General features: G+C 36.7%; 1 protein-coding gene across 1 annotated transcript; it reads left to right on the plus strand.

Annotated features, from left to right (window-relative positions):
• The first annotated feature begins 10,332 nt into the window (after positions 1 to 10,332).
• Positions 10,333 to 10,961, plus strand: LOC122055634. The gene has a single exon (XM_042617166.1). The coding sequence runs from the start codon at positions 10,385 to 10,387 to the stop codon at positions 10,706 to 10,708; it is 324 nt and encodes a 107-aa protein (XP_042473100.1). The 5' UTR covers positions 10,333 to 10,384; the 3' UTR covers positions 10,709 to 10,961.
• The last annotated feature ends 4,516 nt before the right edge of the window (positions 10,962 to 15,477 follow it).

Consider the following 15,477-nt stretch of genomic DNA (forward strand, 5'->3'; position numbering starts at 1 on the left):
GAGTATGTGAATAAAGTTTCATCTAGTTTTATTGGAAACAAGATTCCTGAGATCGCAATGACTTTTTCATTTGAAGGGGAAGTGCGTATTTTTTATAAATCATATGTTTAAAATGTTGTCTTTGATATTTCCATATTAGGTGGAAAAAATAGAGATGATGGAAAATAAAAATATTTCTTTATTGGATGTACCAAAAGTGATAAGACTAATTCTTAAGTAAATAAATTGCAAAGCTAAGATTAATGTTGTTATTCAAAATGATCAATTCTTTGTGATAACTAGTATCTACCTTGAACATAATCATATCTTGAGTCCTAGAAAATCATGACATTTTAGATGTAATCAAGTATTGGATTCATTGACAAAGAGAAAACTCGAATTAAATGATCAAGCTGGAATAACTTTGAGTAAAAGTTTTCAATCATTTATAGTAGAAGCTAGAGGCTATGAGAACTCGTCATTTGATGAAAGAGTGTAGAAATTATATTTCAGAAGTTAGAAGATTGAGGTTAGGAGATGGAGATGTTGAAGCCTTAAGTAATTATTTTTGTAGTATGCAAAGTCAAAACTCAATTTTTTTTATGTGCTTGATATCTAAGAATAATCTCGAATAAAAAATATATTTTGGGTAGATGTAAAATGTAGGGCTTCATATGATTACTTTTCTGATGTCACTACTTTTAATACAACCTATTTGACTAATAGTTATAACATGTCATTTGCTCTATTTATAGGAGTGAATCATCATAGTCAATCAATTTTGCTTGGATGTAAATTATTATTATTGGAATCTCGTGGTAGTTTTGATGTGATTAAACCAAGTCAAGTTAGGTCCTATTAGTATTTGATCCTTATGTCTAAGTATGCAGGAACTTAGGAACACAAGAAGGAGAGCATAAAACGCAGCTAGTGAGACGGATGTCACGGGAAGAGAGCTGACGGGCTCGGTGCATCCGAAGGATGAGACGCTGCGGAAGAGTCCACCGGTGGACGAGAAGGACGTGCGCGATGTTCCGAGGGACGAGAAGCCGGAGCGGAATTCTATTCGAGGAGAAGACTGAAATATGGATTTGGGTAAGCCCTATTCCGGTTGGCCTAAATCACTCAAGAGAGAGGAGCAAGAGAAGAAGCTTGGAGCTCGGCAGCTGTTGGAGCCTTCTGTTGGGAGGCGCCTTCAAGCAATTAGAGGCGCCTTCAACCTTTCATGGAAGCGCCTTCAATCCTTCATGGAAGGCACCTTCAAGCCCTTTGAAGGCGCCTTCGACCGGGCAATTCTGCCATTGGAAAGAGATAAAGTCTTATCCCTTTTTCCCTCGTTGGAGGCGCCTTCCACCGTATTGAAGGCGCCTTCCAACTACAGATAAGTTTTTCCAGGGACTATAAAAAGACCCCTGGACCTAAGAAATAGATATCAACTCCTGTATTCGTTTCCTAGCAACTGTCTGAGCAATTAACGAGTGTAAGAGGCTTCTCCGCCTTCACCGAAGGAGATCTTTTAGAGCTTTTTCATTGTCCTTGGATTAACAACCACCTAGGTTGTAACCAAGTAAATCTTGTACCTCATCTTTTTAGTTGTTAATTTAATTTTCTATTATTATTGTTGCTTTTAATTAGAGTTGAAAGAACGAGCAAGGTTTTATTTTTTGTTGATAGGTAATTCACCCCCTCTTACTGGCCCTACCTGCGCCAACAAGTGGTATCAGAGCTCAACCGTCTCAGAAGGACTAACCGTCGACTGAAGCACCAAAACGATAGCTGGACTGACAATCTTACCACCGAAGTTCGAGGGAGAATTTGCGTCATTGAAGAAACGCATGGAGGTATTTTTCAAAACTGATTTTGAAATTTTATTAATAATTAAATATGATTTTGTAGCTCCCAAAGACCCCAAGGAAATGAAAAAAAGGAGTACTAATGGACCAAGAAGGAGCAAGCAAATTTTGTAGCAAATGGACGAGTCGAGTTCCGTCTACTTAGCGTACTTCCACCCCAGAAAGTAAATCAGATCGGAGATTACGAATCAGCAAAGGAACTTTGGGAGAAGTTCCTAGAGCTACACGAAGGAACGTCCGAAGCAAGGTTCGCGAGATGGGACCTGCTCCGGAACCAACTGACAAACCTCCGGATGGAAGAAAGCGAAACAGTAGCACATCTGCACTCGAGGATCAAAGAAATCATCACCAGACTCATGAATCTCGAAGAAAAGATAACGAATCGAGATTCATTAAGGTGTGCTTCAAACGTAATTCCTAGGACACCCGAGTGGACATCTATAGTCGATTCATTTTATATATCTAAAGACCTCAAAGTTAGTTCATTAGAAAGTCTTTTTTCCACTTTTGAACTTCGCGAATCAAGATATGAAGACTTACGAAACAAAGGAGAAAAGACAACCCACAACATAGCACTAAAAGCCAACCAAAAGGGCGAACCGGATTAAGACTCTGAAACATCCATCAATGAAAATGAAGCAGCACTATTGGTAAGAAAATTTAATAAATTTATTCGATCTAATAAATTTAAGTCATAGACGAAAAGGGATTATCGGAATAAAAGAAAGGTCCGATGTTACAACTGCAACGAAGAAGGGCACATTAAGGATAACTACCCCAAACTAAAGAAGAAGGAGAATGACAAGGGCAACGGACCAAAGCACAAGAATTTGAATGCCGCATAGAATGAATCGTTGTCCTCCGAGTTCGAGATTGAAGCTTTCGCCGAACTAGCTCTACTAGCTGACCACCAAGAAGAAGACGAAAGTAGCTCAGAAATGAGCATCGATGAAGGGAGAAGATCATCAAAGGAAAGTTCTGATGAAAGGGGAGCATCAGTTCATGAGGTAAGTGAGGTACGTGCTCTCTCACCCGAACAATCCTTCCAATTTATCAAAATACTTTCTAAAAATTTATGCAAATTAGAAAATGAAAATACTGAGTTGAAAAGACAATTAGCCAAGGCATGCGCATTAGAATTATTTGATAGTTTAAAGTTAGAAAATGAAATATTAAAAGAAAAAATAGAATTATACAAACAAAATTCTGCATGCACAAATACCTATAATCATTCAAACCTATCAGTAGGCTAAATTGGTATTTGCGATTTCACAGGGGTCAACTTAGAAAAATCCTCAGAAGTTGCATACCTCTCAAATTTTTAATTAACCCAGTAGGAAGGAACCTATATTGGGTTCCAAAATCGTATTTGGATTGAATTTTCTTTTAAGCTTTCAGAGAGAAAATTAAATGTTTAATTTCGTTAAGAGACTTTGGCTAGAAAGTAGTTGTTGTTCTAATAACTAAGAAAGTCTAGTGTTTCGCCATAGCCTAGAAGTGAATTAATAAAATGAAGGTTTAATGGACTAACTGTTAAGCATTTAAATTAACTAATGCTTTCAATGTTTGTGAAATATTCTATCAGAAATTATTTAGAAATTTTTTATTATTTCATCACTTTTATATATATATATATAGTTAGAAAAAAAATTTTAACAGTTAGCAATTATTTTCTGAAATTTTTTTCCTTAGACATGTTAATGAACCCCATTTTTTAATGTGATCAAAAGGGGAAAAACAAGTCTAGGGGGAGGGTACTTGTAACGTTTTTACTTAGAAAATTAAAAATTTTTCATGTAAATTTTTGCTTTGAATTTTTTTTTTGCAAAAATTAAAACTATTTCTTTTTGTGGTTTACCCTAACTTAACTTGGGTTTGATCACATCAAAAAGGGGGAGATTGTTGGAACCCTGTGGTAGTTTTGATGTGATCAAACCAAGTCAGGTTAGGTCCTGTTAGTATTTGATCATTGTGTCTAAGTGTGCAGGAGCTTAGGAACATAGGAAGTCGAGCGGAAGACATAGCTAGCGAGAAGGATGACATGGTAAGGGAGTCGACAGGCTCGGTGCATCCGAAAGACGAGACGCTGTGGAAGAGTACACCGGTGGACGAGAAGGACGTGCGTGACGTTCCAAGGGACGAGAAGCTAGAGTGGAAGTCTGCTCAAGGAGAAGACTGAAAAATAGCTTCGGGTGAGCCCTATTCCGGTTGACCTAAATCACTCAAGAGAGAGGAGCAAGAGAAGAAGCTTGGAGCTCGACAGCTATTGGAGCCTTCTGCTAGGAGGTTCCTTCAAGCAATTGGAGGCGCCTTCAACCTTTCATGGAAGGCGCTTTCAATCCTTCATGGAAGGTGCCTTCAAGCCCTTTGAAGGCACCTTCGACTGGGCAATTCTGTCGTTGGAAAGAGATAAGTCTTATCCCTTTTTCCCTCGTTGGAGGCACCTTCCACCGTATTGAAGGCGCCTTCTAACTACAGATAAGCTTTTCTAAGGGCTATAAAAAGACCCCTGGAACTAGGAAATAGACATCAACTTCTATATTCGTTTCCTAGCAATTGTCTGAGCAATTAACAAGTGTAAGAGGTTTCTCCGCCTTCACCGAAGGAGATCTTTTAGAGTTTTTTCATTGTCCTTGGATTAACAACCACTTATGTTGTAACCAAGTAAATCTTATGTCTCATCTTTTTAGTTGTTAATTTAATTTTCTATTATTGTTGCTTTTAATTAGAGTTGAAAGAACGGGAAGAGTGTTGTTTTTTATTGATAGGCAATTCACCCCCTTCTTGTCGGCCCTACTTGCGCCAACAATTATCAAGCAATGATTTAGAAACATTTATATGGTTATTCAAATTTTAGTTGACATGTATGCTCGGTCGCACTCCAAAGGCTATAATCACATATCAATGTTGAACCATGACAATTGCAATTGCATATAGGTATTTCCAAATTCTCATCATCGTTTATGTCTTAGGCATATCATGCAAAAACTTCTAGCAAATTAGGTGGTAATGCTCATTATAAAATGATAAATAAACAATTGAAAAATATTATTTATAACTTGCTTACAGTTGATGAATGTGATGAAAATTGGAAGAAAATGATTAAGGAGTTTAATTTAGAGAACAATGATTGGTTGAAATTTTGCATAAAGAACGAAATAGATGGATACTTGTATATGTCAAAGATAACTTTTGGCAAGTATGTCCATATCTCAAAGAAGTGAAAGTATGAATGCATTTTTTGATAACCACGTCCATTCTAAAACATCCTTAAAGCAATTTGTTGAGCAGTATGATAATGCTTTAAACAAGAAGATGGAGAAAGAAAAAAGTTTGGATTTTGATTTTTTTAATTCTATCATACCAATAATAATTGGTTATCCCATTGAAAGACAATTTTAAAATGTCTATACTAACAACTTATTTAAGTTGTTCCAAGATAAAATAAGAGGGTTGATATTCTGCAATATCTCATTGGTGAAGCAAGAGGGACAACTTTAATATTTGAAGTAGTTGAAACTATGTTGGATAAAAAATAGAGAACTTCTATGTGAAGTTTCCTTTAATTAAGGTACATTACACTGAATTAGATTGCCACGCAAGTGAAGTGTCTAGGCCATTTAGTTGAGTTTCGGGGAATTTTATGTATGCATATGATATCTATGTTGATAAACAAGAAGGTAATTAAGGTTCTTATGAATTATATTATGGACTGATGGCACAAAGATATTAAGCGTGGGTATTAAAGTATCACTAATATCTATACGATTATATTTGTGACGGAGAAAAACATCAATATAATGTTCTCACTCCATTGATCTAAAATTTGCCAAAATTGTGGCATTTTGATTATGTGGTTGTTGTGGGTTGTATAAATGCATCTCCAATGTTCTATTTTTTCTGAAGTTGTTCAATTGAATAATAGTTATGCTGGTTTGTGAACTAACTGTTTGTTATCAGATCATGGTAGGAGATGCCAAGCAAAAGATTGAAACCAAAGTTTACTAGAATACTACAATGAATGCCTTCTTCTGCCAGATTTCAAAAGAATGCTTCTCCTATACCGTAGGGAGTTTCCAAAAGACCATATTTGTGTTTGAATTTGTGTTGTGAGCATATGTATAGTAGACCATCTTTGTAGTGTTATTGGACTTGGTTAAGTGATGTAATAGCTTGTTACTAATTTTGTTTGCAGTTGCCTTCTCTTTTCCTCATTCAAACTTCAAAGTATAGTGTAGTTCAGTAAGTATTTTTATTTTCAAGCATGGTGACTCTTCATGATTTGTGGAAGCTCTTTGTATCATCTAGATTTTTCATTACAAGAATGGTGAATTATAAGTACCTATTATGAAGGTTGAGTAAATTATTAAATTACTAAACGAATTAAGTAAGTTTGAAAACATTAAAAAAAAAATCCCATTACAACATAATGGCCATATGCCATATTAATTATGCTTCCAGCTTCTCATGGGTATTTATCCCATCACATTATAACACAACAGTACTCAATACTAATTAACCTGATGAAATATCAAACCATTTTTACATCCAAAATTACAAGTATTTATCTCATCGCATTACAACATCAACATTACTCATGAAATAACAAATCAATCTGATATGCAGCCAAAAGAATCAAGTTCATAGCAATTTCCTAAATTATATCCATCAGAAAAATGTGTTCACTTCCTAACCATAACTCTATCTATTATTGCTCACCTCTAAAACATATATCACTATTGTCTTTATCTAATACAGTATCAGTTATCATCAACTTTAATCAACCATGATGCATACATCCATACATAATAGAGTCTTCTTGAATTCTTGATCGATTTAGAGACTAACATCAAAAATTTTCGTTCATAGTCCTTATATGTTACAATTTTAAATTTTGTATTGTTGATGCTGATGTTATTAAATGATGTCATAAAGTAGCAATTTAATAATCATATTTTCATTACTTAATTCAAAAAAAAATTACAAAATGGCAAATTGCATGCAAAACTGAGACAGTTAGTATAAAATAGTAAAGTTTAATAGGCACAAGATTACTCATTTGCACTCCGGTTCCAACCTACCATTTCATCAATATATTACAGTCCTAAATTCCAAACATAATTCATTTTCCAACCAAGAGGGTACAAAAATTTAAGTTTCTCTTACAACAATTCGGTATGTTCATAAATCAAATTATGAAAACTGAATAATCAAGATAAATCAGTTCGAAGCTACCAAAAATGTCCTCTCAATTATAATAAATGTAGCAAAATAGTATATCAAATTGCATACTCAATACACTAACCAAATCAAAGCCAAAATTAGATGAACAGGAAAATTACCTTGAATGGCCAAAGCAATCGCTTAAACTACTTCCTCAGCTCCGCGTGTTGTTAATGTCTTTCTCTAAAGTCCCTTTCTCCGTCTCACTTTCCGGAAGATGGGAGAGCAGTTCACTTCCCATAAAAATCTTAAGGTTTGGGGCTGAATTGGGGATGGTCAGGGAAGAGAAACGGGCTGAATTTGTACTCGTCTGCTGGGATAGAGACTCCACGTTTGCACCAATGGTACGCCGAATTTGTACTTGTTTTCATTTAGAGACCGTCGATGCACGTCCGGCGAGAAATGGACGGAGGCTGTTGAAGGAAATTTCTTCTCTATTAGACCGCTGAGAAGTGCGGGCAGAGAGAGCTGCCTGGAAAAGACTCACATTCAATCAAAACATGATCGTAAGCAGATTTGTAAATTAGCTTGTGCTCTTTAACTTGCCATTGTACTGTCATTTTAGTTAATTTGCAAATTAGTTTGCATCCAAACTTTTGTCAGAGACGAGACTTTCTTGTTAAGAGACGAGACTTTTTTGTTTATGTAGGTTTGTGCCTCAGAGTACGTACCTATTCAATGATGTCGCATCATGTGGTTAATCTATCTAGTCTGTCTCAACAATGATTCTTGATTCTCTCCTGTAGAATAAGTGATTAGACATGTGCATGATCACTTCGATCGAACTAGAGTATAAGGATCAAAACTTGTTCATATGCCTGATGAGAACGGTGGCTGATGCAGTGCCAGTGATAAAGAGGGATCCATTTTACGAGGATAATTATCACGGTGGAAGTGAAAGTCAAGACGATCAACGCTTAAATATCATCGGTCAATCGAGCGATCATGTCGCGACCGGGAGGAGAAGGTTCCGGTCCAATCACGCCTTTGACACGGGAAGGTGTCAAATGACCGACGCTCAATGGAATATTGAATGTCGGACAGAGGAAGAGACGATATGCAGAAGCCGGGCCGAGCAGCTACCCCGCTCGGCCAAGGAGCAGAACTCGATATTGGCACAGTGGAGTTCCTGTCGAGTGGATGCGACACAGAAACAGCGAAGTACCGGCCGAGCGAGCGATGCACAGGAACAACGAAGTACCGGTCGAGCGGATATCTCGCTCGGCCTAGCAACTACCTCGCTGTGCTATCCCTCGACATCTTTTTGGAAGTTAGTGCCGTTGACATCGGGCATCGCCGACCAAAAGATCGTGTGATAGAAGCTTTCACTGTCAAATCAAAGATATGTTCGACCTATTAAAGTATTATGTAAAGAACACTTTACTAACAAGTCTTTTCAGCGAAAATTTTGGGAAGTGTGCTCGTCTTGGGGAGTGTGCACATGCGCTACAGTAACTCTATATAAGGGGGGTCCAAGTATCAACGAAGGTACGCAATACATACTATTCGTGTTGCACTGTTTATTCTTGTTATTGCTCTACTTTTTATATTATCGTCGGTAACTGATTTGAGTGTCGAAGTACCAACGCCGAAGACCCCTTCTCTAATTCGACACTAACATCATCTATGTTATAGGACAGAGTGGAATATATATAAACGGTCAACGGAAATATCATATCCCTAGCTCGGATAGTATTAGTGGTCATTGCGGTGGCATTGTTCCAACTTTATAAGCCATGTTTTAGTGCTATATTGCTGACATGATCATTTCCTTGCTGGCTCATTTTATTCTTCCTTTAGTTCATGCTCTTTTCAGCCGTTGCGGCATTTTCTCAAGCAGCTCCTTCGCCATCTTTGACAGAGAAACCTTGCCCACTCCAAAGCTGAGGAAGTTGTCTAGTCTTCTGTCTTCAGTCCACAACTCTGCAGCGATGATGCTCTATGGATTTCCACCAGCCAACCGTAATCAATCAGAGGAAGAATCCCGTGCGTGCCTTCGCCACTCAAATTCGAGGCGCTAGCGGTACGTGCCTCAGCTTGGTGCCTTGCCTGTCTTATATGTCAATACAAAAGATGTGATGGAACACTGGCACGTAAACAAATCCCGCAAGGAACTTTTTCTCAAAAGATCAACTGGATTCGAGTATGCCACCACAAATTGACACTCGCCGTTTTAAATGTCGTCAAAAGAACAGATTGATGACCGCCAATGGATGTGCTTGTGGCAACAACTGTGGACTCTCTTTTGCCGTATGATAGAGACAAAAGGTAATTCGGAAGGTTTGCGTGTTTAAAGAAACCATTGACAAGCGTTACCATCATGAGACCATATAAATAAACCATGGAATCCAATGAATGCCAGGTCCCTATGTTCTTTGTCTTCAGTGCTTGACTGCCTGTGGCCTTTGGCTTTGGCTCTCGGCCTCTTATTATTTTTCCAGTGAGAGAGAGGATTCTTCAGCTCTGGAGGGAGAAGGATATAACTGCAATGTAGTGGTAGGTAGGGGATCTGAGATACTGCAGATGCTGTTTTCTGTTCTGTTCTGGGATTGCTTCTTTCTGCCACTGGAGATGCCTAAATGGTAGGATCATGGTTACATGCCTTCAATGTAATGCTGAACAGTCTGCGCAGAGTGCCTTTGAGTTATAGCAGGAGTTGTCCGCCCACCGTTGTTGATTCCAATCAATAAAGGTCAATTCATTTCACAAAGGGACAAAGGAAAAACAAATAATACTTTCAAGAGAAAGTAGATATTTCCTATCTACATTGTCTTTTTTTAACCAAGACAAAAGTGATCAAAGGCTAACTTGAATTCGACGACTCCCTGCCTGTCACGTCCTACAAAGAGTTTTCATCTTTTTGTCAACTTATGCCGTATAACAATCGACCCAGTCAATTTCCCTCGAATTATTTGGTAGACAGGAAACCTTGTCGTGCCCTATCGTAACATTGTTATCTTGATTTATTATAAGAAAAATGATAAACGTGTCAAAAGAGATTTTTGTCCTCTTTACAAATATTCCACAATTAGATTGATTGAAGAACAAAAATGCCGCTAATAATTAATTATCAAATCAGCAAATGTGACACTTGAAATCGGTCAATTAATGTAAACCATTGCGTTTCCTCGGGATTCGTGTTTCAAATCCCCGCCGTTGGATGCACGTCTCGACCCTAATCATTGGAGGCAATGTATCGAAATTCGCCGTGTCATCGCCCGAGTCGACAGCCTCATGGACCCCACCGCCTGATTGACTTGTCGCCGTTTAAAAACTCGTCGTCTTCCTTCTTCTCTACGGTACTCATCTTCCGTCGGGTGATTAGGGCGATGGTGTTCCACGCGGGGTGGGTCGGGGCGGTGGCGCGGCTGTCGGCGGAGGCCTGCCAGTACGTCGCCTGCAACCCCGAGCGGCTGAGCAGCGACGAGGCTCTCGAGCTCATCTGCTGCCTCCCGCTGCGCCACCTCCGCCGCCTCGCCATCTGCATCTTCTCCTTCCTATGCTTTCCCCCATTCTTTCCCGAAGACCCGCGGCCCCACCTCCGCCGCCGCCGCTTCGCCTTCCGCTATACCCTCTCCTCCTCCTCCTCTTCCTCCTCCTCCTCCTCCGAATACGATTCAGCTGGCGGTGGCTACGAATCCCATTCCGAGTGAGGGATTCTCTCCCTGTGCACAGTAATTAATCCCCTCTATTGACAGCATTGCTAGAGGGTAGCTACTTCAAAATGTTTCTTATTATTGTTTATGTCTATCAGTCATAATGATTGGGTGGTCTTGTTGTGTTGGTGAGTTAATTTCCCAGTTAGATGCTGGACATTGTAGTAGTTCGATTGAATTTTTGCTTAGCTCATCACTCTGTCAAGTTATTCTCATCGTTATATTATATTTAGTTTGCATACTGCACTCAGTTCATTTCTAAGATAAAATTGAAACGCACATTTTATTGGGAAACCGGAAGTTGTGTACCGGGGTGGAAAATAGAATTCTTAGTATGAGTTGGGTAGATTGTTGAACTTTATCTTGAAGATAGTGTCTCGAATACTGATGGGGCACCCAAGCAATCTGTATTTGATCTTGTAGATCAAAACATCTTTATACCTGGATCTAACTATTTAATAGTTGTTGAGATGTAAGGGGAAGAAATTGATCGATCTACATTCGAAGTTAGTTAAACCCTTGCTAATATACTCCATGGGCACTTAGGAAGCAAACTTAATGCCATGGTAAATACATTGTGCTTTTTAACCTCCTAATTCTAGCAAAACCTACTATTTGGTTTGTTTTGAAGATGTTGGTTTAGTTTTCAGTTACCAACATTCTTGAAAAGTTATCGGTGTTTTGTTACCAGCTATTTTTTTTATTCTCTAACTTGCCTATTTATACGTTGCAATGAACTGATCAATAAGCATTCCATACGTATTAATGCCTAAATTATATAAAGTTGTTTACTTGAAAATGGAAAAAAGGTTGCTTCTTGTTATCCGCTCTACAACCACCTTGGAAAGTTCATCTTGCCTCAAAATAGAACATTTGTCTCTTTATCTTTGTTTATAATTTTCCTTTTGTGGTTAACCATTTGCAGGTTGATAGATAATCTGTATAAGGTGTAAATGCATCTTAAGAATATGTGAAAAGACATTGTATATTTTTTTAGTGGTTAACCTAGAATTTGGAGTATTTTGTTAATAAATCTTTAGTGTTACATTGTCATGTAGAGTTACAATTTGTTTAATCCCACAGTACTGAAATGTGATTAATAATAGGTGGCTAGATTTTTCAGAAATGGTCAAAGTTTTATGCTGTCACAGTTTCTAGCTCACTTGACTATCTCATAATTTTTGAATTAAAGGAATATTTTTCTCTAAATATTTTGATGCCTATGTATAGTGCCCCATTAATCACACCCTCATGCTCCTATTTAAGATTATAGGTGGTTTTTTGTAACTGCTTTAGCTGTTGAAGTGTTGGCCTTCTGCTCTTCTTTAATGATTTTTTTTTTTATTTCAGTTATTTGCAAAAAGGTGCTGGTCTTATTTTCTTCTCTGTTATTTATTTCTTCTGCTCTTCCTTAGTGAGTTTTTTCTATTTCAGTCATTTGCAAAAATGTGCTGGTCTTCTTTTCGTCTCTGTTGAGTTATTAATTTAAGTTAATAAGAGCAAAATTCTACTCGAGTTGATTAGAAAAGTGAACAGCATATACATTATCAAATGAAATAGTGCCAGGTATTTATAATGATAATCTGTTTTGTAATCTTAACATTTTTCTCAAATTGAAGATACTATGGGAATATATATTTGGCAGAAGTAGAAGAGTTTTTAAGGTTTTTCATTTGAGATTGGGTGAGAGAAAAGGGTAGAGAATGTCAAAAGGAGGAAAAACATAGAGTTTCAGCATCTGGTCTACTATTGAAAGAGAAAAAGGACCAAATGTTGTTAGCAAGAAAAAAGACAAAAATGTCGGCTATACCATTAAAAGTATTTTTGATTAACGTAGATGTTAGACCAAAGATTTCTTAGCAACTGATTTTTGAACTTCCCCGTTCACTCTGTATTGCCTGCTTGATTCCTTTCACCAGTATGGATAGATAAATTGCTGACTGGCATTTCTGTTTTAAATGCATGATTCCTGTTGCCATTTCTCATAGTATTTATTGAATATATTTATTTTGTTTTCTTTTCTATTCCTGAACAAAATAGCATTAGCCTACTTGTCTGATCACTAGCTGGCATTTGTTTTATTCACTGATGATTCTGCTGTACAATAACTGCATTTGTTAAATTGCCATATTCAAAAAATTTCTTTAAGGTCCAGAGAAAAGAGTAAATTCAATTGAAATATTGGACAACAATATTCGGGTAGGACATTGTTCATGTGCAACCATGTTGGACTGTAACATCGTTTTGAGGATCAAATCTGAACTATCCTATTCATGAATTTGTTGTTAGCATCATTCTCCCCAAATGAGGATAACTTGACTCTAGGCAAAATTTCAACATATTTTCTTCGATCCTTGTTTCCGAGCATAGAGACTAATTTTGTGAGCTACTTTTCTCTACAAGTTCTATATTTTTCTCCTCTAGTTGCCCCTTTCAATATGGAAGGAATTGTTCTACCTTATTCTTCCTTGTGAATTTTAATGTCACATTCTTTTGCTCCTTCCAATGAATAAAAAAACACTTTAGCTTATTGTGGGGCAAAAATGTCCATGTCTTCATAGCAATCACAGGGCATGAAAATGACAATATTGAGAACGAAGCATTACCTATAACAAAATTGACATACAAAGATAAAAGGGCAACTGGTGCACGAAGCTCCCGCCAATGCGGGTCCCGGGGAAGGGTCGCTTTGCAAGAGGCTATTTTCGAGACTCAAATCCGCAACAACTTTACCGTTGCACCAAGCCTCCCCTTCAAATTGACATACAAAGATACAAACTCAAATTCCTTCCAACATATTAGTATATCCTCTAATATGAATATTAAACTAATCTTTAAATAAGTTGGCAAGTCAAATGAACAAAGTATTATAATTAATTTTGTCATAATATAGCCAAAAAAATTGGATATGGATGCTTATAGAGTAGATGTCATGAAAAAAATTGAATTCATGAATGCAACACGAGAATTTACCATATCTTTATATATTTTATAATAATTATTACTCTGTACAACTTTGTTCTGAGTAGCAACATGTGTTTTTCTCATCTCAGAAATATCATTACAGTGACAAGGAAATCAACTTTGTAGGATGATGAGCTTTTAAATTGTCAATATTTAGAAAAGTATACAAGTCAATGGGAGTATTAATTGATTTGTTTCTAAATTATCATCAAGAATTTTAATGTTCAACTTCCTTAGCTGTCATCTTTAAATTTGGTTTTTTTGCAAAAGATTGTTTTGGAATTACAAATTTTTAAAACGGCCATCTTTTAAAATATGCTGGAATTTACTTTTCTATCAATTTTTGTTTCATCTTAGGTCATTGTGTGATGTGGTAATGTTCTTATCATGCATCTTAGGTCAACGTGTGATGTTCTATTCCTGTCATATAATTGCGGCCTTGAATATTGTTAAAATTTCATAGCAACTCTTATGAGTTTATTGTTGACAAATCATGTTCATTAATTGTAGTTGTGTTATATTGATGAAAATAATCTTCATTGTGACTACCCAAACTTGAAATGTGTGGATCTGAATCACCATCAAAACTAAGGTGTCATCTTTATCTAGGTCTCTGGATTATTTTCTTGAAAATAATTTGATTGTTTTTAGATCTCATAATTTGTCTGTCTTCAAGTAGCATGTTATTCGTGGAGTTTTAATTTTCTTGACGTGGGTGCCTAGAGGGAGTCGTGTGTTGAGTTAGTAGCCAAAATATAATGATTATTTTGAACAACTCAAACTTGTAATTTATAATTAGAAATTTAAGTCATACTATTAATTAATCTGCATCATAATTTGAAATTCAAATTTTGCCTTCGTTCCTTATTTGCATTACTTTGTTTCAATGAATATGCATTAATTGAGGTGTGTTAATGGACACGCTGCTATTTAAAATTTTCATCAACCATTGAGTGTGCTTCTGTTGTCTTCTCTTCGGTGGGGACTTTAGAGATAATGTATTATCTATGTTGTAGTGTAGCTACGAATACACGTTTAGTTATGAAGCTCTCATTCTTAGAGTCAGTTCTGCCTAAAAGTTGCAACCTGTCCTTTTAGTTTAGTAAATTTCAACTGCTTATATTCCATTATAAGCATTTTCTCTGAAAACACAAACCTGGATTTCTTTTCTATCTTAAGAAACACAATTACTAACTCCAGCTTAAGTATACTATGCAAACTTGGTGGCACAAAATCAAAATTCTCTGTTTTGTTTTTTTTGTCCCAGATAAACTTTTAGCAGAAGTCATGTGTAATTGGCGATATTATGGTTGCCAACTGATATATTTGGAGTAGAAAATTTTATTGTAGGATGATAGTAATTGTAGCTCAGAGATGGTTTTTAATTGCGTATCTAAATTATTAAAGGATATAGTAATGCAGAGTGCACAGAGTTGAACTATACAAGGTTATATTAAACTTTATGTTTCTGATGATTCTGCTGTATATGATAGGGTTAAAGAGTTGTATTCTGGATCAAGGTCTTTTAAGTTTTAATTAGTATATTGATTTACAACTTAGTTTTGTCTTGGTAGCACTATTTATATGTGATTTCAAACTGAATGTTTGACAAACATGGTCTGTAAAGCACAATGGGAAATTTCATGCCGCATTTAACCAGTACAATGTTTTCATGAACTGCTCAGTTAAGCATTTTTTTGCAGTCGTGTCAATGGTCTAGGAACTCAAGCTCGGATCAGCTTGCTTCTTCTCAGGTTGTGTCTAGCTCTAAAAGGCCTGGGAACGTCGAAACCTCACACTAT

This window comes from Zingiber officinale, chromosome 3B, assembly GCF_018446385.1.
Source record: "Zingiber officinale cultivar Zhangliang chromosome 3B, Zo_v1.1, whole genome shotgun sequence".
NCBI classification, from domain to species: Eukaryota; Viridiplantae; Streptophyta; class Magnoliopsida; order Zingiberales; family Zingiberaceae; genus Zingiber; species Zingiber officinale.

Excerpts from the sequence above, each read along its gene's own strand:
- LOC122055634 (XM_042617166.1), top strand. The coding sequence starts at position 10,385 with ATGGTGTTCCACGCGGGGTGGGTCGGGGCGGTGGCGCGGCTGTCGGCG.